General features: G+C 35.9%; 1 protein-coding gene across 1 annotated transcript in view; it reads left to right on the top strand.

The window, feature by feature from the left end:
- The window catches only part of LOC114053877 (brefeldin A-inhibited guanine nucleotide-exchange protein 1), a 152101-nt gene that overhangs the window by 100695 nt on the left and 23851 nt on the right, over positions 1–27555 (top strand). Inside the window, exons 23-29 of the mRNA XM_027876985.1 lie at positions 4359–4449; positions 6814–6854; positions 6951–7120; positions 15405–15556; positions 15699–15871; positions 19691–19851; positions 20684–20814. Coding sequence (XP_027732786.1) covers positions 4359–4449; positions 6814–6854; positions 6951–7120; positions 15405–15556; positions 15699–15871; positions 19691–19851; positions 20684–20814 — 919 coding nt within the window. The remainder of the gene's footprint in view (positions 1–4358; positions 4450–6813; positions 6855–6950; positions 7121–15404; positions 15557–15698; positions 15872–19690; positions 19852–20683; positions 20815–27555) is intronic.

Below are 27555 nucleotides of genomic sequence, written 5' to 3'. Positions count from 1 at the left end.
AGGACTTCTAAACAATAAGACATTTTGGAGGGACATTTTCAAGAATACAATATACTCTATATCTATAATATAATGTGATAGTATATTTTACATGATATAATAATGGTAATAACTCACATTTATATAGAACTTTAAGTTTTGCAAATCACTTTCTTTACAACAATCCTGTGAGGTATGTAGTACCCATGATCACACAGCTAACGTGTTGGAGTGGCAAATTTTGGATCTAAAGTCTCCTGATTCTAGGTCCATAATTCTATTCACTATACCATACTACCTCCAAAGAGATCTGGAACCCTATCCAACCACAGCTAAGTACAGAATGGGTAGCAAAGCCAACTCCAGAGCAAAGATCATTACCTGCCCCCAAAAGTAACCCAGAATAACACTGCAAGAATCAGGTGATTGATTAAATGCAGAACTGCCAGCAGTAGACTTTTTGTCAATAAGGGCTGGGTAATGGGGTCAGTACAGTCAAAGACTCTAGAATCTCCTTCTAGGATAGTTTTGACTATGGTAAAGAAGAACTTGTAGAACTCACTTTGCCATGTTATGGGAAAGAGATTAAAAGATTGTAGAGCCAGAGCTTGAAAGCACCTTAGAAGTCATTTTACAGATGAGGAAACTGAGGCCCAGGGAGATTAGATTACTTTTTCAAAGTCATGTAAGTAATGAGTAGCTGAGTCAGGATTTGAACCCAGATCCTCTGATCCTAGATCGCAAACTATACCATATGGAAGTTATGATTGCAGAACAAGGCCTTATCACAGGAAGACAAGAAAGAAAATTAGGGACTCTGTCATTAGAAGGGCTATGTCCAGATGAAGGAAAGTTATGCCTCCATTTCCTTCAGGGGTAGTTCGTATCTCTCTGGGACCACCTCATAATTCTAGGCTACTTTCTGGTGAAACCATTGTGGTATATCAGGTTGCTGGGACAGTTTCCAATGGAATTAGAAGCTCTCTAGCTGGTAAGAGTGTTGTTCCTGGAACAGAAGATGATTGAAAGGATCAGCATTGAGCTGTCAACATGGTGGTAAAGGAATGGAGATGCTATTTAATAAGAGAGGAGAAAAACAAAGCTACATGATTTTTTGACAGATGCTTATGTGACCCCCGGGGACATTTCTGCCTGGAGTTAATGCCTAGGAAAAGGGATTATTTTCTCAGAAGGTCTGTTTTCTCTGGAGTCACGAAGCAATCTCGTTTTAGTCCTCGTTTTTGTCTTTTCTTAGAAATAAGAATGGGCATTTCACAAATCTTCAGTTCTTTACAACTAATTACACATTCATTATGATGTTTGTCTTATAGTCACAGTACATTAGCTCTAGAAAAGAACTTTAGAGATTGTCTAATCCAACTGCTTCATTTTGCTGGTGAAAACACTGAGGCCTAAAGTCACACACCTATTTAGTGTCAGAAGCTGCAATTTTTAATGGAGAATAGTTTGTGGTAAAAATGCAAGTCTTGTTTTGTTTTATAATATAAAAAATAAAGAACTTTTGAAAATGTTTAGTATTATATCTAAAAATGAAGTAAAATTAATTTGATCCTAAAACATTTAACAAACTTCTCTAGCACTGCTTCTCCTCCAGACATTATATTTAACCAAGGGAAAAGATAACTGACCTATTACACATACATGTTAATATATCTACTGACTGTTCTGATAAAATTTAGATTTCAAGATCTGTACCTCCAGCCTGGTAAAATGAACTGAAAAAAAAATGCTTAGAATACATTACCTATAAATTTTCATCTTGAATTATAAGAAATATGCATGTTACATATGTGTAGTTAAAAGAAAAAGACCTAATGGCTTAGTCATTTTTAGAGATTGCTTTGGATCGCCATTGCAAATATATTCCTGTTTAGTTTGATGATATAAATAATCACACCTTTCATCGATTACTTGAAAAATCAGAAACTGGTGATGACAATATTTTGTCATCATGCAGATTCTTGGGACATTTTTCCAGTGTTTCATGAAACATATTCTTTCAACTCCTGGATAAATGTTTCAAGACTCTTTAGTGTGTATTTGTGAATAGTAATTCATTTGAATCTGTCTTTGCTCAACAATAATGAGAGTTCAGATCTACCAAACAGTAGAATTTACCCTCATATCCTTGCTATGAACATCTTTCCAGACAACTAAACCACTGACATTTCCCATGGAGTATTTGATCTCCTGCTTAATTTAGAGTTCTGAGGGATCCTGTTATAAGTTAGAGATCATATCGATCATCAGTTGTCTTTGCAGTATCCTGCCTAATGTCTATTTGCATGATAAACTGCCATAAGTCTGCAACCACTAACCTTCTGCCGAGCTCTTTATTTGTTGTGTGACCCTACAGGAATATCTTGCTCATCATTTATTCTATTGAGTGCTGCATAAACTGAAATTTCACTTCCCTCTTTATCTTGTACCAACAACCCATTGCTCATTGTGGTTTAATTTCATAGTGAATTTCACTGTTCTTTGGGGCTAAATGTTTGTGCTCTGAGCTTCTGCTGGTTATTAGTCAACTTTGAGCAGATGTAAATAATGTCAGTTGGTCAACTTTGGGCAGATGAAACTAATCCAGACAATTCTATACCCTTTAGAAACTCCTCTATCTTTATGTTATCCTGTTAAAGTTGTGACTGATGCAAATGTAACCTCTCTAGCCCTTTGTTTCATAAGCTACCAATGTACAGTGCCTTATGAATATAGTCATAAATTATTACATTTGAAGATGAAGTATATTTAGGGGCATAGAGAGCACGGTAGTCATAAAGATTAATGATGTGTTCTTTCCTATAGATTATGCTCTTCATTTTCTTGTTATAATAAATTATCTTTAAAATATCAATTGGCATATTATATTCATTTATCAGTTACTTATCAAACACCTACTATATGTAGAGAGGAGCAGTCAGGAAAAAAGAAGTCTTAAGTCTATTCTAAGGTGCATCAGTTGAAGAACCTGGACATGTTCTCTGATGTAAAAGAGAAACTGAGAAGACATGTTATCTGTCTTCAAGTATTTTAAGGGCTGTCATTTAAAAGAGGGGATGGACTTATTCTGTTTTGTCTCAGTGGGCAGAGCCCTGAGCAGTGAGTAGAAATTGCAAACAAGAAAATTTATACTTGATATAAGGGAAGGCTTCCTTATAATTAGCTGTCCAAGGATGAAATGGGTTGCCTTGGGAGTAAGTGGGTCACCCTACCCCCACTAGAGATGTTCAAGTAAAGGGTGGATGACCTCTTGTCAGGGATATTATAAGGCAGTAGAATTCTCACGTAGAAATGAGTTGAATTAGACGTCCTTTAAGGTACTTCCTGTGCAACTCTGAAATTCTGTAGCTATATCCTCAGCATTTTGCTAGTACTGTTAAGGTTAACTGAAAGTATAAGAAAAAGGTACAAAGAAAGCCATGTAGGAGAATGTTAAGAGGGAAATATGAAAAGACAGAATGGTGCAAAATTTTGGAGCACCTTGAGAGTAAGAATAAGGAATTTGAATATCATAAAGAATTAGAATCCCATCTTACAGGCACAAGGGAACCAATAATTATGGAGGAAAGAGAGTGAGCAATATATGATGAAAACGTCTTATTAAGATTTGTCTGATAAGAATACAGAGTGAATTAGAGAGGGATGAAACAAGAGGCAAAGAGATTGAGACGTAAAATGATGGGTCGAAAGACTAAGATGGCAAGAGTAGAAGTGGAAAGACATTTCTGCAGACGTTTCAAAGGACAAATTAATTAATGGCTTCTTAATTTATCAGTTGGCTAGAATTAGTGAAAGAGAAGAGAAATCAGGGATGAGTCTTAAGATTATGAGTTTGGGCAGCTGGGAGATCTGAAGTTTAAAAAAAAATTCAATTTTGAACATGTTGGATTTGAAGTGAAAATAGGACATCCAAATGGGAATAGCAGACTGTAACTAAACTGAGAGATACAGACTTGTAAATCATGTTTATAAAGGTGATAGTTGAAACTATGAGTCTGCGTAAGTGCTGAGTTTTCTAGGTAAGTTGACAGACATTTTATACTAAGTAATTCGGAACTGATTTTATTAGATTACTGGGTTTATGTTTCAATATGCTTTGATTTTAGGATCCTTAATAATCACATTTTATATCTCTGTAAGCCATTTTTGTATTTGTAGCAACACTGTATATATTTGGCAACCCTAAGATACTGTTACCAGTGATGTTGTTGAAAAGAATACCACATAAAACCTTTGTATTTAACCAGGAAAATTGATTCTAGGTATCTATCAATCATATTAATGTGCCTCTACCGAATTGTCTTTGCTCTTTTCCTCCCAAAAAGCTGAACTGACTTCGTAATTTATTTTTATGGTAGTTGGAGGAAATGTAGACTGGAAGCAGATAGCAAGTATTCAGGAATCCATTGGAGAAACCAGCTCACAAAGTGTTGTTGTTGCCGTAGATAGGTAAGGTACTCATTCCATTTCCTTTTTGGTTCACTACTATTTGAGCTACTTAAAATAACAAATAGTGTCATTAGAAGGTTTAGGTATTTACAGGAACTTCTAAAATTACTTTTAACTTAGTATTCCAGATTAGTATCTGTGTGTGTGTGTGTGTGTGTGTACATATGGTTAGCAACCTAATATACTAATGTAAGAAGAATAGAAACAAGTAAATTTATGGATTTTAAATTGAAATTTTAGTGTAAAAAAAAAAGCAATGGCCTAGAGTAAAAAGAAAATACATTTCTTATGTAAAGTATTTTTTACTTTATTATCCCTTAAGAAGCATTTTATTGACTTTACCAATGGCTATAGCCTTTATAGCCGTACAAAGCTGTGGTTATCTTTCTTGTCCTGTCCCCTTAGTGCTGGTGTCCTTTGGAGCTTGTTCTTAGTCCCCGTCACTTTTCTCCTTAACTTCTTTCTTTTTGCACTTTTATCCCCTTCTAAGGCTTCCATTCCCATCTCTGGGTAAAACTCTACTTAAGGCATTGATCCCCCTCCTCTGAACATCAGTCCTGCATTTTTAACTTCCTGTTGGATAGCTCTACATGAACATGTTATGGACACATCCAAAACTCATTCATCATTTTGTGCTCAAATTATGTCCTTCTTTCCAGCCTCTTTTTTTGAATGATATCACCATCTTCCTACTTAACCCACACTCAAAATCTTGGCATTGTAGTTACTCTTCCTCTTTTACCCACAACCAGTAATTTGCCAAGCCCTTTCTAATCTACTTCTGAAGTCTGTTTTCTATCTGTCTCTTGCTCTGTACCTGTGCTGCCACTGCCTACCCGTACATAAGACCTTATTGCCCCTTTCCTCAAAAATTAAGTCTCTCTGCTCTCCCTCTCCAATGCATCTTTCACTAAATTAACCTTCCTAATTCATAGGTATATCCTATGCATTGTCACTCCCCTGCTTCCAGAACTTTCAATGATTCCCCATTGCATATAGGTTGAAATACAGATTAAAATTTTGACATTTAAGTTCATTTACAATATGGCTCCAGCCTATCATTCTAGTTATATTTCATCCTGTTCGCTTTTATACACTCCATTTGAGCCAATATGGATCACTACCTATTCTTTGAATATTTTCTGTCTTCTGCTCTTATACAGTAGCTCTGACTTTTAAAACATAGTGCCTGAACACATTTATTTCACATCACCACCTTACTGAAATCTCTCTCTTTAAAATCCAACTTAAGTGACACTTCTTACAGTAACCTTTGACTGGAAATGTTTATCCCTCTTCAAGTTCTTGATAACGCCTTGTTTATTCCTGTGCCCTTATAGCATTCTCACTTGTTTCATGGTTCTTTGTGTACATTTCTTATCCTGACAACCTGCCTATTTGATTATAAGCTCCTTAAGGGCAGGAATTTTTCATCTATGTACCCATAGTATTTGAAACAATGACAGTGCACTTAACCAAAATGTTTTTAATTCAATTATGCTATTAATGTAAATGGAGTTGGAATTCATAGCTTGGCTTTAAATGCTCAGTGGACCGTTTCAAGAGTGTTTATAGCCTTAAAGATGACTGGTTACTCCACCCATGCCTCTGTACTAACCTTAAACTATTCATAATTTGCATTTTATATGTTTTTAAGATTTACAAGGTCTTTTTCTTGAAACAGCTCTGTAAGACAGGCAGTACAATAATTTTCTTCAGTTTAATAATGAGGAAAATGAGATTCAAGAGACTTGCCTATGGTCACATTTTCTATAAATTTGTATTAAGACCTTTACATGTTGTCTGTGAAAAATTACTTCAAATTCTAATCCTTTTCTAGACTTTTAAAACAGTACAGGAAAACAAACTATTTCTCAAAGGGGAGAATTTGACAATTAGGGCTATCAAATCAAGAATAAAAGCTAATAATCATTTCTGAACAAATGAAAAATGACTAACTCATCTGTTTTGTTTCATACAAAAGAATTCTATTAGTTTCATCTAATTAATATTTTGTGAATGCTTACAGCTTCATGTAAGATACCTGTCGTGTAATGTTATTATAATATAATATAATGTTGTATATTATTGTATTATTATATTATTATAATATTACTATTATTCAGCAATATAATGTAATTATGTGATCCACTGTGTCAAAGAGTATAAAACACAATGAAAATTGATAAATGTTTGAGGTTTAGTTCATTCTGCAAACAATGTAAGTAATGAAAATATTACTTTACCAAATGCCCAGTGTGCTTCTTAATTAAAAAAAAAAATTTTAAAGAGTCATAACTCCAAGTTTTTATAAATAATCATGGATTTTTCTCCCTCTTCTCCACTCTTTTGCCCTCTGGCCAGAATATTTACGGGATCTACAAGGCTTGATGGAAATGCTATTGGTAAGTTGGTAAACTTACTGTTACACTTACAGATTGACTTTTTGATTAAAAAGTTAAAGACTGAGTTAACAATTTCATTCTATATTTGCTTTACAGTGGATTTTGTCCGTTGGCTTTGTGCTGTGTCTATGGATGAATTGCTTTCTACTACACATCCTCGCATGTTTAGTTTGCAGAAGATAGTAGAAATATCTTATTATAACATGGGAAGAATAAGATTACAGTGGTCTAGAATTTGGGAAGTCATTGGAGACCATTTTAATAAGGTATTTAATTAATTATTATACCACGTCATTCATAAACTCCTGTGTTGCCTTATGGTAGCACAGAGGAAATTGATTTCTTGGAGGTTATAGCAGCAGAGCACTAGCTCTTAAGAGATTCTGCTAAGCTCAAAAGACTTTGAGTATGGGGAATGCTCACTTCTAGAAGTTTGGGAACATTCACTTCTAGAAGTTTAGCCACTAAATTATTTGGGGTTTGTTTGTTTGTTTTTTTGGTTACAATATTGCATGAAAGAAGTAAAATGACCTTGGTTCTGTGGCTTCTGCCGCTAGTCCTGTAATCTTCCTGGGCTCCAGGTAATAGATGCATCAGAGGTTCCTTCCAACTTTAAATCCATAATCCTGTTACATGGTAACAGTGGCAGAAAATGGGTCAAAGGATGCTAAGAATAAAACCGACACAGACATTTAACTGTTGCCACTCTCAACATATGATATTTATTCAGAGACCAGCAAGAAAATGAACCATGTCTATATTCAATTAGCCATTCAATCAGCAAACATTAATTAAGCACCTACTATATGCCAGGCATTGTGCTAGATACTGGAGTTGTAAATACAAAGAATGAATCAATTCCTGCTCTGAATAAGCAGAATTTCTTAATAGGGGAGAAAACAAGCATATATATGTGTGTTGATATGTGTATAAATGTGTTTAAATGTTGATATGTGTATAAACATGTATATATAAATACACGCACATAAATACAAATAAGGGTAGAGTGGTTAAATATAAAGCAGTAAGAGAGAGGAAAATGGCAGTTAGGTGACACAGTAGATAGAGAGCCAGCCCTGGAGTCAGGAAGACTCATCTCCCTTTGTTCAGACCTGGCCTCAGACGCTCACTGGCGTGTGACCCTGGTCAAGTCACTTACCTCTGTTTGCTTCAGTTTCTTCATCTGTAAAATGAGCTGGAGAAGGACATTTCAAACCACTCTAGTACCTTTGCCAAGAAAACCCCAAGAGGGGGTCACAGAGTTGGGCACAGCTGAAAATGACTGAACAACAAGAGAAGGAAAATGTTAATATTTAGAGGAATCAGGAAAGGCTTTATGTAAAAGGTGTGCTTGAACTGTTTCTTAAAGGAAGATTCTTATGAAGTGGAGGTATGGAAAGAATTCATTTCTGGAATATATGCATTTGTATTGTATATTGTTTATACATACTTGTTCTTTCCTCCATTAGAATACTAATACAGGCTAGTGCAAATGTGTGGAGATGGGAGGTGAGATGCCATGTGTGAAAAACAGATGATAGTTTAGCAGAACTAAAGAGGGGGAGGGGAGTGATGTTAAGTGAGGCATGAAGACAGATAGGTATAAAATTGTGAAGAACTTTAAAAGCCAACAGTCAATCAGTAAGTATTTATTAATTCCCTGCCATCAGACAGGCGTTGTATAAGGTGTCAAGAAGACGAGTACAAAGAATGAAATGCAGTTAGCTTACATTCCAGTGGTGGAGACAGCAAGTATATTTTAAAATGTCACTCAGTCAATAAACATTTATTAAGTGCCTACTGTATCCCAGGCACTATGTGCTAAATGCTAGGGATACAAAGAAAGGCAGAAGACAGTGTCTACTCTCGAGGAGTTCACAATCTAATGAGGGAAACAACATATGAACAGCTATGTGTATATTCAGGATAAATACGAAATTATCTATAGAGGAAAGACATCAGAATTAAACGTGATTGGGAATGGCGTCTTGTAGGAAATGAGATTTTAGCAAGGACGTGAAGGATACTGAGGAAGCCAGGGTACAAAGATGAAGAAAAGCGTTCCAGGCATGGAGGATAGCCACTGAAAATTCCCAGAGCCAGGAGATGGAGTATCTTATTCAAGGAGCAGCAAGGAAGACAGTGTCACTGTATGTGTAAGTATGTGGTGAGGTATACGGTATAAGAAGACTGGAAAGGTAAGGGAGGGCATTAGGTAATAAAATGCTTTGAATGCCAGAGTATTTTATATTTGCTCTTGGAGGTGATGGGAAAGCAGCGGAATTTATTGAATAGAGGGATGAAGTGGTAGGACCTGCGCTTTAGAAAAGTCACTTGAGTGGCTGAAGGAAGAATGGATGGACTGGAGCAGGGAGAGATTTGTGGCGGACCGACCCACCAGCGAGCTTTTGCAGTAGCCCAGGTCTGAAGAGAAGAGGGTTTGCACAAAGGTGATGGTAGTAGCAGAGGAGAGAACAGATGTATTTAAGAGATACTACAAAGGTGAAATCAACATGTGGGGAGCTGAGACAGAGTGAGTAATCAAGAATTATGGAAAGGAAAAGGGAATAAGCATTTATAAAGCATGTACAATCTGTCAGACATTGTGCTAAGTGCTTTACAGCAGCCCTGAGAGGTAGGTGTTGTTATTATCTCCATTTTACAGTTGAAGAAACTGAGGGAAAGAGAAGTTAAATGATTTGCCCAGGGTCATGCAACTAGTGAGTGTCTGAGGCTGGATTTGAGCTTAGGTATTCCTGACTCGAGGCCCAGCACACTGTTCGCTGCATCATGTAGCTGACCCAGAATGATACCTAGATTATAGGAGCCTGGGAGACTAGAAGGATGGTTTTGCCCTTGATAGTAATAGGGAAGCTTGGAAGTGGGGGAAGGTTTTTTGGGGAAAATAATTCACTTTTGGATATGTCAAATTTAAAACATCTATAGGACATCCAGTTTGAGGTGTCTAATAGTCAATTGGAGATATAAGACTGGAGTTCAGCAGAGAAGTTATGCCTGGGTAAGTTGATTTGAGAATCATTAGTGCAGAGATAATAATTGAATCCATGGGAGCATATACGATCACCAAGTGAAATAGTATATTGCATAAATATAAAGTTAATAAACATGTAAATGAATACATAGACAAAGTAGATAAAAATAAGGTAGTTTGGGAGGAAGGGGATCTTGGAGTGAACAGGAAAGGCTTCTTGTAGGAAGATGGTGTTATGAGCTGAATCTTAAAGTGAAAGGGACCCCATTAACAGAGATAAGAAGGCAATGGATTCCAGGCATGTGAGACAGCCAGTGAATAGGTACAGAGGCAAGAGAGGGAAAATTGTGAGAGAGGAACAGAGAGACCAGCTTGACTGGATCAGAGATTATGGGATAAGGGAGTACCATCTAATCCAATAAGGCTGTAAAGGTAGGTTGGGGCCAAGTTGTATAGGGCTTTAAAAGCTTAACAGGAGAGTTTAACTTTTATTCTAGAGGAAATAAGGAGCCACTGAAGTGTATTGAGTAGGAGAGTAAGTTGGTCAGATCTACATTTAAGGAAAATCAATTTGGTAGCTGTGTAGGATGGAATGGAGTTAGAAGAGACAAGCTAGGGAAACCAGTTAGGAAATAATAATAATCTAGGTGAGAGATGATGAGGGCCTAAGCTAAGGTTAAGTGGCTGTGTGAGTGGAGAGAAATTGTCAAATGTGCATATTGTGGAAGTAGATTTGGCAGATTTTGGCAGCTGCTTAGATATGTGAGGTGAGGGAGAATGTAAATTATGAGTTAACTGCCAATATTATGAACGTGAAAGACTGGAAGGAAGGTGGTACATTGGACAGATATTGGAACAAGGGGAGGATTAGGGAGAAAAGAATTCTGTCTTGGACATGTTGAGTTTGACATGTACCCAAAACATTCTTACTTTACTTGAAATCAAAGGTTGTAAAGCAGTTGCAGTTAAGTGAAAAAGACAGATCATAGGATCATCTTAGAAAAGCAAATGAGATAATTAGCTTTGTTATTTTGGGACGAATAACAAGTATCAGTTATCCTATGAAATGATCATCACATTCTGTAGTTCCCATGGGGATCGTAAAGCAAACAGATTATAGCAGGATTGTTGTAGAGGATGAAAATATCAAAAAACTTTATTCAGAGCTTGAAAAGATTGTCCAAAATAAGTCAACCTCTACCTTGAAATGTGGCAACTTCAGTGCAAAAGTGGTCACAGAAAAATATGGCAAAAAATATGATGGAAAATAAGATTAAGGTATAACAGGTCAAAGACTTCTATAGTACATCCATATATTACACCTTTATTTATGGAATTGGAAGGCGCTGGACTTGGAACACTACAAACAAAATGAGATTGACTGTATCTTAACTAGGAAACGCCTTGTTACTGAATGCATATACTTTCTGAACCTGCTATGTGCAGTCAGGTCATTGACAGCTAAAACAAAGGTAAAAATCAATACAAAAATAGAAAGGATGAAGAAATCTTATCCTTTCATCTCAAACAACGTGTTTTGTCTAAGTAAGCTGTTAACTACAGGAAAAAAATAGAAGTGAACAAAAGTGAAATCATTGTTCCTGATTATCACCATTTTAAAGTGTTTTACAATGTGATAGCATTTGAGAGTTGAGAAGGACCTCGGTGTCATCCGGTGCGCCCCTATATAAAGGGTATCTCCCTCATTAATGTTCTTTACAAGCAATCTTCAGTCCTCTACTTGGAGACTTCCAGGAGGTGAAACCTTCTCCTAACAGCCCATTCCACTTTTGGATAGCTCTAATTTTTGTGAGTTTTCATCAAGCCTAAATTGTTCTTTTTGCAGCTTCCAACTATGTAATAGGTACAGTCACTGTAGTGAGAAGAGGGTAGGAAACCACTAACTGCCTCATCCATCAGGCTTACCTTCAACTTGCCTTACCTCACGAAAACATATAATAGCTCAAGAGATTGTAGAATACAAACTCACTGGTGAGAGATTACCGTGGAAGAGGATGAGTGATTACAAGTAACATCACATTTTTTTTAAAATGATAATCAGTTAAGAGGAAAAATGGTTCTGCAGAGAGTTTGACTGTGACTTAGTTGACATCATCTGAAGAGCACATACAGAAAAACCTGTTGGAAAGACAACAAATACTTGTTAAAATGAGGTAGACATGCTGGCATTTCTGTGACCCATCTCAGTGATAATACTGTAGCTATATTTGGACTTTACCATCTCAAAGTTACCTTAAAAAGTGGCAGTGGTACCTAAGAATGTGAAGTAAGGAAGTGTGACCAAACCCCAATAAATGCAGAAGAAGAAGAAACCTGTGGTGGAGGCAGGTTAATGTTAAAGGCAGTTGGATTCATTGAATTTTAAAGATGTCTCAAAGAGAGGAAGATTCTAAAAGAATAGAAAAAAAATCACAAAAGAAACTTTACCTTTCTCTTTCATCAAAAGAAACGCAACTGGAAAGACCTAACTTTTTGCTCTATAAGGTCATACATCAAAGATATTCTTGATAAAATCAGCAGGAGACTGGTCAGATCAGCTCCCAGGTAGCACAGACTAGTTCTTAGTCAGGTTATTTCCAATCCACTGCACGATGAGCCAGGGAAGCAACTGAAGTTTCATTGTGTCAGCACCATCTGGTTGGGATCTCAAGTTTCCTCCAAGGGGCAGAGCAGATTCTGGGTTCATATAATAAAAAGGAGAATAAGGAGCTATGGCTAAACTAAATCAAACCATTAGGAGACTGAGCTAAAACCCTGTAATTACTGAAAGAGGTAGGGCTTAGTGTTAGCTCCTCCATCCGGAACTAAGCAGGGCCTGCCTACATCATGCAGAAATGGGAAGGAATAAAGCCTGACCAAAGTGCAAATCCAGAAACTTCTGGAGATTGTAGTAAACAGAAGAAAATGCTGAGCACAGTGAAGAAATCATATGGAGTGAGGAAAAATCCAAGTGGTAAACCCAGAAAAAGAGAGAAAATCCATTTCAAGTCCAGGTAGAGGCTCAGAGAAAAAATACCCTGGACCTAAGAACAAGAATACTTGGGGGAAAATGAAGCAAGAGATAATAAATTGTAATGATAAAGAAAATGTCACCTAAAGAGGAAATGTTGAACAGCAAGGAGAATCAATAGTTAAGCAAAAAATTGAAATCCCTCAAAATTAGAATGGGCCAAACAAAAGATAATGACTGTATGAGACAACAGGCATCACATAAATCTCGCTTTTGTCCGAACTAGACTAAGGATGGATGAACACATAAAACAAAGAAAAGGGAGAAAGTGGATTTCAGAGGGAGGGTAGGATACAAAAGAGAGTAGTCATAAGCAAAACAAACTTAAGCATCAAAAAGTACAATGTGAAAGGGGATTAAAAGGAAAGAAAGAATTAAAACCCGTAGTCAGGCACAGGACAAGGGAGAGAAAAGAAGAAAAATGAAGTGAAAACAGGTCATTTAAGTATAGATCACTGGTGTGTTAAGTAGATTCTTTTAAAACTAGGAAAGTAACAGTACATCAAAGTAGAATTTTGAAAATCTAAGAAGTAGTTAACAAAATTGAAAGTAATAACACATATACATGTTTGTGCATATGTACATACATGTTTATATACCTGTGTATGTGTCTCTATATAATTTATGAAAGTAAGAACTGGATTTTTAAAAACTAGTAAAAGAGATAAATAGCTAGTCTTATTTTTAAAAAGAAGAGTAAACCAAATTGTCAATATCAAAAAGTTTTAAAGGACATTTTACAATAGTTATAGACAAAGTAAAAGAAACTTTCAGAAGCTTATTTTGCCTAATTTTATATCAACAAAACTGATTACTTAGGTGAAATGGGAGGATATCATTTTAAAAAATATAAATACCTGGATTAGCAGAAAAACTACATTGTATGTATAATCCAATATCAGATAAAGAAATTAAAGAAGCCACAGATCAACTCCAAAAAAGGGGAGAAAAACTTAGGACCATATGTGTTTATAAGTTAATTCTATCAAATATTGAAAGAATTAGTAAATACAATATCATATCAACAATGTACAAAAATAGGAAAAGAAGGTCTCATTCTAGATTCTTTCTTTGATAGAAATATGGTCTTAATGCCTAAACCAGGGAGAGATAAAGGAGAGAAAGAAAGCTATAATATCCCTAACAAATATTGATGCAGAAGTATTAGAACAACATACTAAAAAAAAAAATTACACACTTTGACCAAGTTGGATTTATACTGAAAAATGCAGTATTTGTTCAGTATGATGAAAACCATAAAATAAAGAACCATACTAATGACATGAAGAAAATCATATTTTATCGATAGAAGCAGAAAAGATAAAATTTAATACCCATTGCAATTTTTTTGTTTTGTTTTTAAAACCACACTAGAAAGTATAGGAATAAATGGACCTTTTCATAATGTGGTAAGTAGCATCTAAAACAAAGAGTCAGCATTTTGTGAAGCAAAGATAAAACCCTTCATTTTAAGATCAGGGGCAAAGTAATGTTCATTATCATCACTGCTGTTTGACATAGTGCTGAAAATGCATGCAATAGCAAGAAAACAAGAAAAAAAAATTGGCATGGGCTAAGTAAGCATAGGCAAAAAGGAAATGCTTATCTCTTTTTGCAGATAATGTGATTGTGTACTTAGAAAATGTTACAGAATAAACTAAAATACTTAAAATAATAAATAGTTCTATCTTCTCCCTTAAATGATCTCCAGTATTTTGTTTGTATGTAGTTGTTTACATGTTCTTTCACCTGTTAGATTGTAGGCTCTTTTAGAGGAAGGACTGTTTTACCTTTCTGTATAACTCTAGCACTTGGCACAGAGCTCAGCATGTAGTAGGCACTTAATAAATGCTTTTTGACTAGTTGACTTGACATGATTAAAAAAGAAGCATCAGTCATGTAGCAAGCCATCATGATGTACTGGTACCCACAATAAAGGGGTGTTGGGTGGACCCTCTATGGAAGATTTGTGTAAAGATTGGTATTTATTTAAAGACATGAGTGTTTTGCAATCTATACTAGTTGTAAAAATACACTAAGATCCATTGAAGCATCTTAGTAGTTCTTGTTTATATTTGTTTGGCCTTTGTATAAAACTCTTCTTTGTTAATTGTTGAAATATTGATGTGCAGTATCATAATAAATATAGGTTTTTGTTACCTATTATTAAATAAAGTTTCAAATAATTATCTTCAGAATCATACCTCTTTTTCCTATTGAACAGCAATAGTTAGACTTATAGAAGAAATATAAGTTCTAGTATTTCTGTCTGGTATTTTTAAAAATTTTTATTTCCAGAGGCAGCTAGGTGGCGCAGTGGCTAGAGCTCTGGCCTTGGAATCAAGAGGACCTGAGTTCAAATTTGGCCTCAGACATTTGACACTTACTAGCTGTGGGACCCTGGGCAAGTCATTTAACCCCGACTGCCTTAGGAAAAAAAATAATTTCCAAATTATTTGGCCAAAATATACATAAAATTAATTTTCAATGTTAACATTAATGCTTTATATCTGTTTTGTTGTAACAGGTTGGCTGCAACCCCAATGAAGATGTAGCTATTTTTGCAGTAGACTCCTTGAGGCAGTTATCAATGAAGTTCTTAGAGAAAGGGGAGCTTGCAAATTTCCGATTCCAGAAGGATTTCTTAAGACCATTTGAACATATAATGAAGAGAAACAGGTAACTGTAATCAGTTATTCCAGAGAAGTAAAAAAAACTTTTTTATCATTTGTTAATTTTTTTCATAGCATTTTTTAAAAACAGATTTCTTTTTCACAATATTGTATCTTTATACATCTTAGCAATTATGTTTATCTTTTAGGTCTCCCACCATTCGCGATATGGTTGTACGATGTATAGCACAAATGGTTAACTCTCAAGCTGCTAACATCCGCTCAGGCTGGAAGAACATCTTCTCAGTATTTCACCTAGCTGCCTCAGATCAGGATGAAAGTATTGTGGAGCTTGCATTTCAAACAACAGGACATATTGTCAGTAAGTACTGTTTTAACTTTATAGGAAAATCTTTAATGCATGGAAATACATGTGTCCCAAATGTCTTAGTGCAGTTTTAGCCTTTAATAGTTTAAATAGCTTAGACAAGACTTATGCTCCCTGTATATAGATGTTGTAATATCACTCTCCAAAGTGTATCTTCGTATAATTTGACCAGATTATTTACTTTGAAAATAGCAAATTTTTAAGAATCATTCATCAAACAGAAGAATTGCTACATTATACTAACCAGTTGGGCCATCTAGCTTAGTATTCTGTTTGATAAATATTCCTGTTTCAGAGGACACTGTGGAAGTTGCTTTCTGTAATGTTACTTCTACAATTTAGAAATATGTCTTAATATTTTTATAAGAACCTATTTGTTTTTCATCTTTTACATTTAGCAGTACCATTGTAAACGTATATGTTGCAGTACCTAATTGTGTTTTGAACATAAGTCTTTATTATATTTATAAGAAAGTCCCATGGAATCTTGTTCACTTTACTTAGTAATGTGATTAACATATTAATGTTAAGGGTTTTGGAAAACTCAGTGACCAGATCAGTCATTTCTGAGTCATGTGAGCAACAAGATGGGAGTACTAGACATTTTCTGTGATTCCAATGACCTCTTAAACCTCTCCAAAACAGAAATTATGCACTAAAGATAAAGCAGCTTCAGCTGTCTCATGGATCTAGGAATGCCCAGAATTCAAAGGTTTAAAAAAAAAAACCCATGAACTGTCACTCACTGACCCTGAGCTACCTCAACACCTTTACTGCACCTCCCATACTACTGGGGAGGAGAGAGATCAGTAGTGGGCTACATAATCAGAGATGTAGCAGTGTCCTCTCTGACACTTGTAATAATTGGTATTGTCCTGGGAATGAGGCACATTGGAAAATAGAAATCCATAGGGCAAATCCTGCACGGCAGTGGCAGAAAGTATCTAGAGGAGAGAGCCTGAAATGCGTACTGTGTAAGTTTGGAGTAGAAAGAAAGAAAAGATGGATAATGACAAGAGTGAGAGAAATCCTTTTTGGAAAGGGATGCAAAAAATGATATTTTGAAAACTAACGAACAGGACTAATTGAAGGGGAGAAGAGGGAGGGAGAATCAAGTTGATTGGAAGAAAAAAAGGGTGGAACAAATAGATAATCAGATAAAAATAGGAGAGAAAAAGGAACTAATAAACAAAACCCTAAGAGGAAAGGACTAACAGATGAGAGAACGGGATCAAGAGTAAGGGGAGAAAAGCCAATGGGAACATGACCACCTTTTAAAAAGATTAAAATAACTGAAGGAATATAGTACTATGTTTACAGCAGAAGGGATGGATCATAACTTGGAAAAAACCCATAACATTAGGGACGAATGAAGAAAATACAAACCTGACTCTTATGACTTTAAATGTGAATGAATTAAACAATCCAATAAAAAGAAAAAGAGTGACAGATGGACTAAGAAAACAAAACCCTGTAATCCTTGACTTACAAGAAGCATAATCAAACCACAGTCAACAAAGACGTAAAATAAAATTATGGGAATGGAAAAAAATTTACTGTGCATCAAGTGAATCCAAATAAATCAGAATCTAAGAGTTAGAATCATGCTATTAAAGCAAAAACAAACATTCAAAAAATAAAGACAATCAATTGTCTATATTGTGTTGAAAGGAACCATAGCCAACAAGCCAGTTTCATTATTAAATGTATAAGATTCAATTGCCTTACCAATTAAAATAGTAAAATCCAAAACATCCCAGATCATATGCTTATTCAATACATGCAGAAAAAATCTTTGACAAAAGGCAACACTCTTTTTAGGCTATAAAACCTACAAAGTATAGGCATAAAGTTACCTTTTTTAATATCATAAAAAAGAATCCAATACCAAAAACAAGCATCATATGCAGTGGGGAAAACACTAAAATTTCTAACAGTAAATATTGGAGTAGAGGAAAAATTCCCATTCCCCCCCCCCCATTTTTAATATACTTCTGAAAATAACCAGCAAAAGCATTAAGACAAAAGAAAGATAGGAGTAAAGATAGTTTAAGAGGAAATAAAAGTAACCCTGTTTGCTGATGATATAATGATTTACTTGGAAAATCCTAGGAAATTTGCAAAGATATTAATTGAGATAGTAGCTTCAACAAAGTTGCAAAAATCTTCAGAAATAAATAGCATTTCTATATAATAATAACAAGACACAAGGAGGAATAATAGAAAGGGAAATCCCATTCCAAATAAGTACAAGATGGATAAAATACCTGCACATTGACCTCCCAAAGCACACAAAAGACTTATATAGATTCAATTACAAAGTGTTCCTTAAAAAAATTAGGAAAAACTTAAATAGCTGGAGGAATTTATGTGTTCGTAGGATAAGCCTTGCTAAAATATCAAAAATAACTATTACCAAAAATTAACTTACATTTTAATGCTATACTAATCAAATTACTAAGTGAATACTTTATAAAATTTTATGATAAAATTAATTAGGGAAAACAAAAGATCTAGAATATTAAAGGAAATAATTTAAAAAAGTAGAGTTAAAGAGGTAGTAGCAATTCCAGATCTCAGACTGTATTATAAAGCAGTAGTCATCAAAACAATCTGCTGCTGGTTAAAGAATAGAGAGTTAGCTCAGTGGAACAGACCAGACAGGGGAGATTCAGAAAGAATAGAACACAGTAATCCAATGTCTGATAAAGTAAAAAATATAAATTATCTGGGGAAAGACTCCTTAATTGATAAAAACTCTCAGAATAACTGTAAAGCAGTCTGGCAGAAATTAGGTTTAGATTAACACCTTATACCACGTACCACACTATGTTCTCATGTTATTCATTTTTCCCAAAAGGTCAGGAAAATGTAAATGTAGCAGGAATTTTTATAATGATATTCATATAGAAACTCATAAGTATGCTGTCATCAAGATACTTTTTAAAACATGAAAAATCATTGCTAAAATATATTTTGCTCGTTAAGATATACTTTTCTCAGGTTTGGCTTGATTTATCTCAGACCACTGAGGATTTAATGAGACTTTATTAATGAATTCCTATAAAAATGCCCCAGCACTTAGCACAATGCTTGCCATGTGATGGTGCTTAATAAATGTTTATTTATTGATTATTTGTAGCAGTATTGCATTTAACATGTTTGTATGTGTTTCATATCTTTGGAGTAAATAGTTTCTTTTGTCATATTTATAGACTAGGTTTTTACCTGGATCATTTAAAACGTACTAGGAAAAGCTTTTTCTTCAATTTAGCTTAACTTAGTTCATTCAGCCCTCCATTAGAGCACATTCTAATTTTTTTTTTTAATTTTTAATTTTTTTGGTTTGGCAAGGCAATTGGGGTTAAGTGACTTGCCCAAGGTTACACAGCTAGTAAGTGTCAAGTGTTTGGTCTGAGACCGGATTGGAACTCAGGTCCTTTTGACTCCAAGGCCAGTGCTCTATCTGCTGCACCACCTAGCTGCCCCTACTTTCTAAGTCTTTTAAGTGATGACTTTATTAAACAGCAAATTTTCAAAACTAGTTTCTGCATTTCAAGGGCCATAGAGACTGATCCCTGGTTTTTTTTCATGGTATAAGAACTGGTCACCCTGTACTAAGACCAACAAAGTCTGCATGTGAGAATTTCGACTATTGCTCACCTCCCCTTGCAATAAGGAGCAAGCTACATGCTAGGAAAGTAAAGAACAAGGTGTGTGGAATATTCCTGTTTTTGAGGGGTTAGATAATTTTCTTTGTAGTTTGAAAATGGTATCCATAAACATTTTACTATTACTTTTTTTCCTTTATAGCCATTGTATTTGAAAAGCATTTTCCTGCTACCATTGATTCTTTCCAAGATGCTGTGAAATGTTTGTCTGAATTTGCATGCAATGCAGCCTTCCCAGATACGAGTATGGAAGCAATTCGTCTTATTCGCCATTGTGCAAAATATGTATTTGACAGGCCGCAGGTATAGTATCATTTAACGACACAATTTTTAAGTTGGGAACACTTTCACAGATTATCAGACTAAAGTGAACTTCAGTTATGTTTGGAAGTTAACAGGCAATATAATGCTTTTAGTTTGCTTTGAATCAAAAGCACCATAAATAATGACACTGATAATCATTTCTGATACATAGAGTAGATTACGATTTCCAAAATACTTTACAAACATAATCACTTTTGTTCTATAAGACAAATGATCCTTTAATCCTTTTTTTTTTTTTGGAAGAATTGAGGTGAAGGTTTTACCACAATCCAACAGCCTGTTTATTTGTTTTCAGATTTGTTTGAATTGAATACATTTTGGGTTTAAGAATTAGTCTTTTGTTTTATTTTGAAGTATTTTAGGTAGTTCAAGGGGTATTCATCTAGACGTATAGAAATAACACATTTTCATGATACGATTGTGCAGCTTAATAAAATAAAATATACCTTAAATCTAGATACTTTGTAGTTTTCAAAGAAATTTCATGTTTATTATACAATTCAAATATCATAATCATCCTGCTAAGTTAAATAAGGTGGTAGAGTGATCCTCATTTTTTAAATGTGTAAAATGACATACAGATTTGTTTAGAGTCACCCCTCTCTGTTGACAGACCTGAAACTCTCCTGTTTCTTCATGCAGAGCTCTTTTTCCTCCACCAGATGTCTTCATTCTCCAACTTTTTTTTTTAAACAAATTTTACTTTTGCAGAGCTTATTGATTTGTAAAGTATTTTGCAAATGCTTTTTCAAAGCCAGGAAATATTAACTTAGGATCATAGAAATACTTTCCTTTGTTTCTTTTCTTAAAGGCTTTCAAGGAATACACAAGTGATGACATGAATGTGGCTCCTGAAGACAGGGTGTGGGTGAGAGGATGGTTCCCAATTCTCTTTGAGTTATCATGTATCATCAATAGATGCAAATTAGATGTAAGAACCAGGTAACAATCAGTATTTGTAATTAAAATTTGGAAGGATTTATTTTGAATTACTATAATCAAGTTAATGTTTACTATGTGTTCTCTAGTATAATAGGTAAAAGCATACCCCAAATTTGTTGGGTAGGCTAGAAATACAAATTTATTTTAAATTGAATGAAAGAAAAAAATGAGAGTAAATCACCAGCTGACAAAATTAATTATAACCCACTTCAAGTTACTTATTTTTAGTTTGTTTTTTTCATAGTTAATTTTCTACATAGGTTTCTATGTAAGCATCAAAACCAATGATTAAATTAATTCTGCTTTTAGTTTTAAAAATAAAATTAGGTGTCTCTGTTGTTTTTAGCTAAAAATCTTCAGTTTCTCCTTAGAGGGAGACTGAAAGATGTGAGAGCCATAAGACACAGTGTCTGCCCGCAGGAGCATATAGTTTAACTATGAACATAAGATTAATACTTATGAAACAATAAACCATACAGATTTCTTTTACCAGCCTCCTTAATTGTTTCCCTGATTGCCTATTTGTATGCCAGTAAGCTCCATCAGTGGACTGGCAAATAAAGTGAAATTCAAAATGATCAGTGTGGCTTTCTGAAAATGACACTGATACATTACATTTGTCCAAGAACAAGGGTAATAATATTTGTGTAAATATAAAATATGAGGTTTGGTTTATCCTTATCTCCATTCATGTTATTTTTGTCTTTGTGATTTCAGAAGTCTTGTTCTATTTAACCTTTCGACTGAATGTAATTTATGAAATTACTAAATTAAATATATTTTTCTGAAAAATCTGTAAGTAATTAGTTGTTAACTCTACATCTTAGTGCCCTCCTCTGTAAAATAATGAGTTTGGTTTAAATTATTTCTAAGGTTCCTTTTCGACTCTGGAATTTTGATAATTTATGAATATATGCCCACATTAGTCATATTAATGAATGAATTATATAGACATGAATATGTATGTATATATGCATAATCTGCTATGCTCAAGGCAATGTGCTAAGCATTAGGTGGGAAAGAGGCTACAAAAATATAAGGAACTTATAGTTGGGAAAATAAGGCATAGAGGTATAAAAAGGTAGCTAACAAAATAATGTAGTTATCCTGAAAAATAATAAATACTACAAGTAATAGAAATAATAAGTATTATAGCAGATCAAAGGAAGAAAATGATTGTTTCTGATGATTAGTGTGTTCTTATAGATATTAATAGAAAGCAGAAACCTCCAGGAAGAGGAGCAGAAGGAAATTGTATGTGGCCATGAAAGGGGGTGACAAGATGAGAAAATACTGGCTAGATGAGAGAGGTATCAAAGAGAATTAGCCAAAGGAGCTTCCAGTAAGAACAACAAAAGACTAAGGATTTTGTTTCAAAAAATATGGAGAGTAGGAAGATTTCTAGAGTGAGCTATGTTTCATTTTTGGCCTGGCCAAGTAGTTTAGTTATATCTCTGTACAAGGTGTAGGCTGGTCTCCTTCGAAGAGACAGGTAAAGGAGTTTAAGGAGTGCCTCCCCACTTTCCAGGTCATTAGGAAAAAGGAAGGAAGGGGTTCAGTTTGAAAAAAAGGATGAAAAAGGATTTCAGGAAGCAGAGGGGTATCTTGCTTTGTCAGTAGATTGGAAAAGTAGAAGAATTGACACAAGAGAAAGGGAAGGAGACCACCAAATACTTGGAACTAAGTGATAGATGTGAGACTCTTCCTAAAGAGGAAAGAGCTGGGCTCTCTTAGGAGGAAGAAACTACTTGTCCTCCAAGAAATGATGTTGTGGATCCGCAGTAAGAGGTCATCCAGTAAGGATGAGAGGAAAAGGTGAGTCAGGCGGGTAGTGACTCCCGCTGAGTAGGCAGCAGTGGGGAAGCCTGCCCTCTTCCTAAGGAAAGTATTCAGGAAATGACGGAGAAACTTCTAAGACTTGACGAGCATGATGACTTGTACCCATTTCTAGAGATTTATGAGAGCACAAATTATACTTTCAGAGGAATTCTAGAAAGTTTTGATTATGAAACACTAGGCGAGGAATTGAACTCTTTAGGATCAAAGTAGTGTTTTCATTACTGCTGCCAATAGAAAGTAAGGGCTTCAGAAAAGAAAAGCATATTTTGGCAAGTAATCAGATATTTAAGAAGATGGTGCCTGAGATTGCAATTTATGTTTCTGGACCACAGCTTAAAGAAGTTATGGGCCAGAAGAGGGGTGCCTCTAATATGAGTTCGTAAGACCATATTTTCCTGGAGCGTTGCAAATCTATTCAAAAAGGCTGGGAAACCTGGCAAAGAACAGAAGAGATAGGAATGTGGAAGGGGTGAGGAAAATGAAGAGTGTTTTATATTAAAAAGGTACACTTTTGAGGAAATCCAGGAACAAGAGAAGGAAAGCATAGAGGGGAAATCATTTGGTTGAATATCAGCTGAAGCAGTGACAGAAGCTATTTTTTTTTTATTATTGTAGACCCATGGCATCTGAAAAGGGAACTTAGAGTTCTAACCCCATCATTTTACAGAAAAGAAAATCGAGGTCCAACAAGATTAGCTTGGCCAAGGTTGTGTGCAGACAGTGGCAGAACACGAATTTAATGTTCAACAAACATTTACTAAGTACCTCCTTTGTGCCAGGCACTATGCTGGGCACTGAGAATACGAAGACAAAAAAGAAAACAGTCCCTGCCCTCAAGTAGCTTATATTTTTCTGGTGAAAGTGGTAACAGTAACAGATAGATAGGTACAAAAAAGAAATACAAATTCAAGTTAGTTACAGGGCTATAGTTGAGGGGGACACTAACAACAGGAAGAATTAGAAAAAGCCTTTCCTTTTTCTTTTTTTTTTTTCTTTAAGGCAATTTGGGTTAAGTGACTTGCCCCGGGTCACACAGCTAGTAAGTGTCAAGTGTTTGGTCTGAGGCCAGATTTGAACTCAGGTCCTCCTGACTTCAGGGCCGGTGCTGTATCCACTGTGCCACCTAGCTGCCCCAGAAAAAGCCTTTTATAGGAGGGGGTACTAGAGATGAACCTTAAAAACCACCGGAGGTTCTCAGAGAAAAAAGGTGAGAAGAAGAGCATTCCAAGCATGGGGAGAGGGCTGCCTGGGCAAAGGCATGGACATCCAGAAATGGAATGCCACTTACCTGGAAGAGAAGGTTGGCTCGTTTGAGTGGAATGTTGAGTGCATGACGGAATAATGTGTAATCAGTTTGGGAGAAAAAAAAGGCTGAAGCCAATTGTGAAGGGCTTTAAATGGCAAAGTAGAGGAGTTTTTATTGATCCTAGAGTTATTAGGAAGTTTTTGGAGCAGAGGAATGACATGTAGTTTTGGAAATCAACTGCATAGAGATAATTGAGTCTGTGAGAACTGATAAGAAAGCAAAAAGAGAGTGTAGAGAAAGGAGGGGACCCAGGACAGAGCCCTGAGCTCTCCCTGCACAGAAGCAACTGGGTTTGGGTGATCACCAGGAAGGTGATCTGAGATAGAGCATTGAAAATGCTATGCTATATCTGAGAACATGACATAGAACACAAAGGCTGTAAGAGAAGAGAGTATCAAAAATAAGGAAACAGTTAACAGACGATACAGACAGATCAAGAAGGAGAAGGACTCTGAAAAGTACATTGGATTTGGTAGTGTCGAGTAGAGAATGGGAAATAAGAAAGTAGAGGCAGTGTGGGCAATTTTCTTCTAGGAATCTGGCATCGAAAGGGGTTAGAGATAGGGTGATAGCTTGAGAGGATGAGGAGAGAATGATGTAAGTGGCTGGAGGAGAGAGGGGGAGTTTGGACAGACTCTATGTAGGGCTATAGTTGAATAAGGATGAGAAAAAAGAACTGGCAAGTGACGATGAGTATCCGTTTAAAATTAGATGACAGATTTGTAATGGATCCAGTCCAGCATGATTCTCGAGGTACTCAGGAGCAAAGAAATGAAACATAGGAAGCAAATGGTGGGAGTAATCTATGTTTGGGACTTTGAAGGAGATATGCAAATGATGGGACAAGGAATTAAGGGTTTCCATGGTATCGGGGGCAGGGTAAAGTTGAACTGGTTAACCACATTGTCAAGATTTTGAAAGTAGGAAACCGAGGCCTAAGCTGGAGTGATGTCATGAAAAGGGGAGAAGTAAAGAGAGACAACTAGGGAGTGAAGAGGACAGAACGCTTGGCCTAGAGTTAGGAAGACTCATCTTTGTGAGTTCAGATCCAGCCTCAGATACACTTAGTAGCTGTGTGACTCTAGGCAAGTCACTTACCCCTGTTTGCCTCAGTTTCCTCATCTGTAAAATGAGCTCGAGAAGGAAATGACAAACCACTCCAGTATCTCTGCCAAGAAAACCCCAAATAGGGTCACAAGTCAGACACAACTAAAACTAAAAATGACTTGACATCAACAAGAATAAAGAGAGGTGGTGGTGAGAACAGAAAATGCAGTTAGGAAGAGTAAGACACTGAAGAGGAGAGAAAATTTAGGTTCTGGTCAGATAGAGAAAGTTCAGCTGAGGATCATGGGGGTGGAGCACTTGTGAATCATGATGAGATCCAGGGTAATATATCCCTATGGGTGACTAAAATAAAGGGAAAATGTAGATCCTGAGAATCTGGATCTACAGGGGGTTGATAATCTGAAAAGTAAGGATGTTTGAAAGGAAATGAACAAGTAAATTGAATTCTTAATATTATATTGACTGGGGTTGGAATAGAAAGAATGTGAGCCAGGTATTGAACTCTTTAAGAAAGGAATGAGAATGGTCTAGGGGTCATTAATTAATTGTTAATTTACTTTTCTCCTCCCAGCTCTGTGGATTCCTCCAGAATCCATGCAAGGGCCATAGTTGACAGGGGAGATGACAAGAGAATCATCTTCTATAGAAGGCCATGGTTTTGGCCATTGGACCAAGTTGCTTGGTCGAGGAGACAGGGATCAATGGCAAGATTAGAAATGGTCAGCATCTATGATCTCATGGACATTGCCTCCAAATATGCAGATTACAGTCCATTTCTACCCTCTCATTCATTTTAACTGTTGTTCCTATCTCCCCATAAATCAGCCACCTAAAATGCTTAATTCCTTCCTCTAGGTTCCTTAATGTTATATGAATATCTTTTTACTGATTTTTTACAACTTGTCATTGGTGGCCACCATGACCGATAAGATTATTGCATGTCTCCCTTAATGAAACCTGGTTTTCATTAGCTTTTTTTTTTTATTACTGTATCACACTATTTTACTCCTGTTGAGCTTCCAGTCTACCAAAACTCCCAAATCTTTTTCAAATGAACTGTTTTGTAGCCATTTCTATTTGTGAAGTTGATTTTTGAACTCATGTATGTGATTTTTATAGAATTTCTTTAAGGTATTAAGGTTTGGTTTTTTTTTTAAATCAACTTCAGGGGCAACTAGGTGGCACAGTGGATAGAGCACTGGCCCTGGATTCAGGAGGTCCTGAGTTCAAATGCGGCCTCAGACACATTACATTTACTATTTGTGTGACCCTTTGCATTAACCCCACTTAACCCCATTTGTGTGACCCTTTGCCTTAACCTTCACTTAACCCCATTGCCTAGCCAATATGTGTGTGTGTGTGTGTACATATATATATATAAAATCAACTTCAGGGGTGGCTAGGTGGCGCAGTGGATAGAGCAACAACCCAGGAGTCAGGAGGACCTGAGTTCAAATCCATCCTCAGACACATAACACTTACTAGCTATGTGACTCTGGGCAAGTCACTTAACCCCAATTGCCTCATGAAAAAAAGGAGGAGGAGGAAAGGAAAAAAAGAAAAAGAAATTTTTCTAATTCTCTCAAAAAAATAATTAAAAGAAATCAACTTCACAAGTACAAGATGAGGGTTGTGTAATTAAATAGTACAGTTATTTATCTAAAGATAAACTGGTAAACTATAGATTTGGTTGGAGCTATATTTTGTGATATGAAAAAGTTAATGCAGTCTTAGGCCACAGTAAGAAAGTCGTGATGTATAGGAGCACTTGTGAATCCTGATGACTTCTGTGGTGATCAGATCCCATTAGGAGTGTGTTGTGTTTAGTTCTGAGTGCTACATTTTAGGACAACCAGAGGGCATCCAGAGAAGGGCAACCAGAAGTTGAAAGGCCCTTGAGATCATGCCATATGAGTAAGATTTGAAGAAGTTGAGGGCGTAGAGAATGTGATAGCTCTTTGTAAACACTGGAGAGCTGCTAGATGGAAAAGGGGGAATAGACTCATACTGCTTGGGCCAAGAGGTTAGAACTAAGCACAGTGTGTGGAAGTTGCAGAAGTAAATTTAGGCCCTATATAAGGAAAATCTTAGCTAGCAGTTAGGGTGATCACGAAATAGAGTGGGCTGTGCTGGAAGTTAGTGGATTCTCTCTCACTGGAGGTCTTCAAGCAAAGCCTTGTAAATAGATTTTAATTCTAGTTTGGTTGGACCAGATGGTTTCTGTGTTTTTTTCCAACTCTTGAGATTTTGTGGCTGCTTTTTGAAGGAAGAGAAGGATTCTATGAGCCCGAGATAAAGAAGTAGACTCCATGTTTGGAAGATGGCTGGTACAATGGCCAGAAGACAAAGATAGAGTATCTTGTGTGAGGAACCAGACAAAGCCACTTTGCCAGAGTGCAGATGTGATGCTAGTAGTGCTCAGTGAAGCTACAAAGATAGGTTGGTGCCAGATTGCATATGATTTTAAAAACTAAACAAAGGAGTTTATATCTTATCCTAGTGCTTTAGGGAATAGCGTGATGAAATCT

This window comes from Vombatus ursinus, unplaced genomic scaffold (assembly GCF_900497805.2).
Source record: "Vombatus ursinus unplaced genomic scaffold, bare-nosed wombat genome assembly UNPS02014812.1, whole genome shotgun sequence".
Classification (NCBI taxonomy): Eukaryota; Metazoa; Chordata; class Mammalia; order Diprotodontia; family Vombatidae; genus Vombatus; species Vombatus ursinus.
The sequence above is the reverse complement of the archived record's forward strand: the minus strand, read 5'-3'. Positions and strand labels throughout refer to the sequence as shown.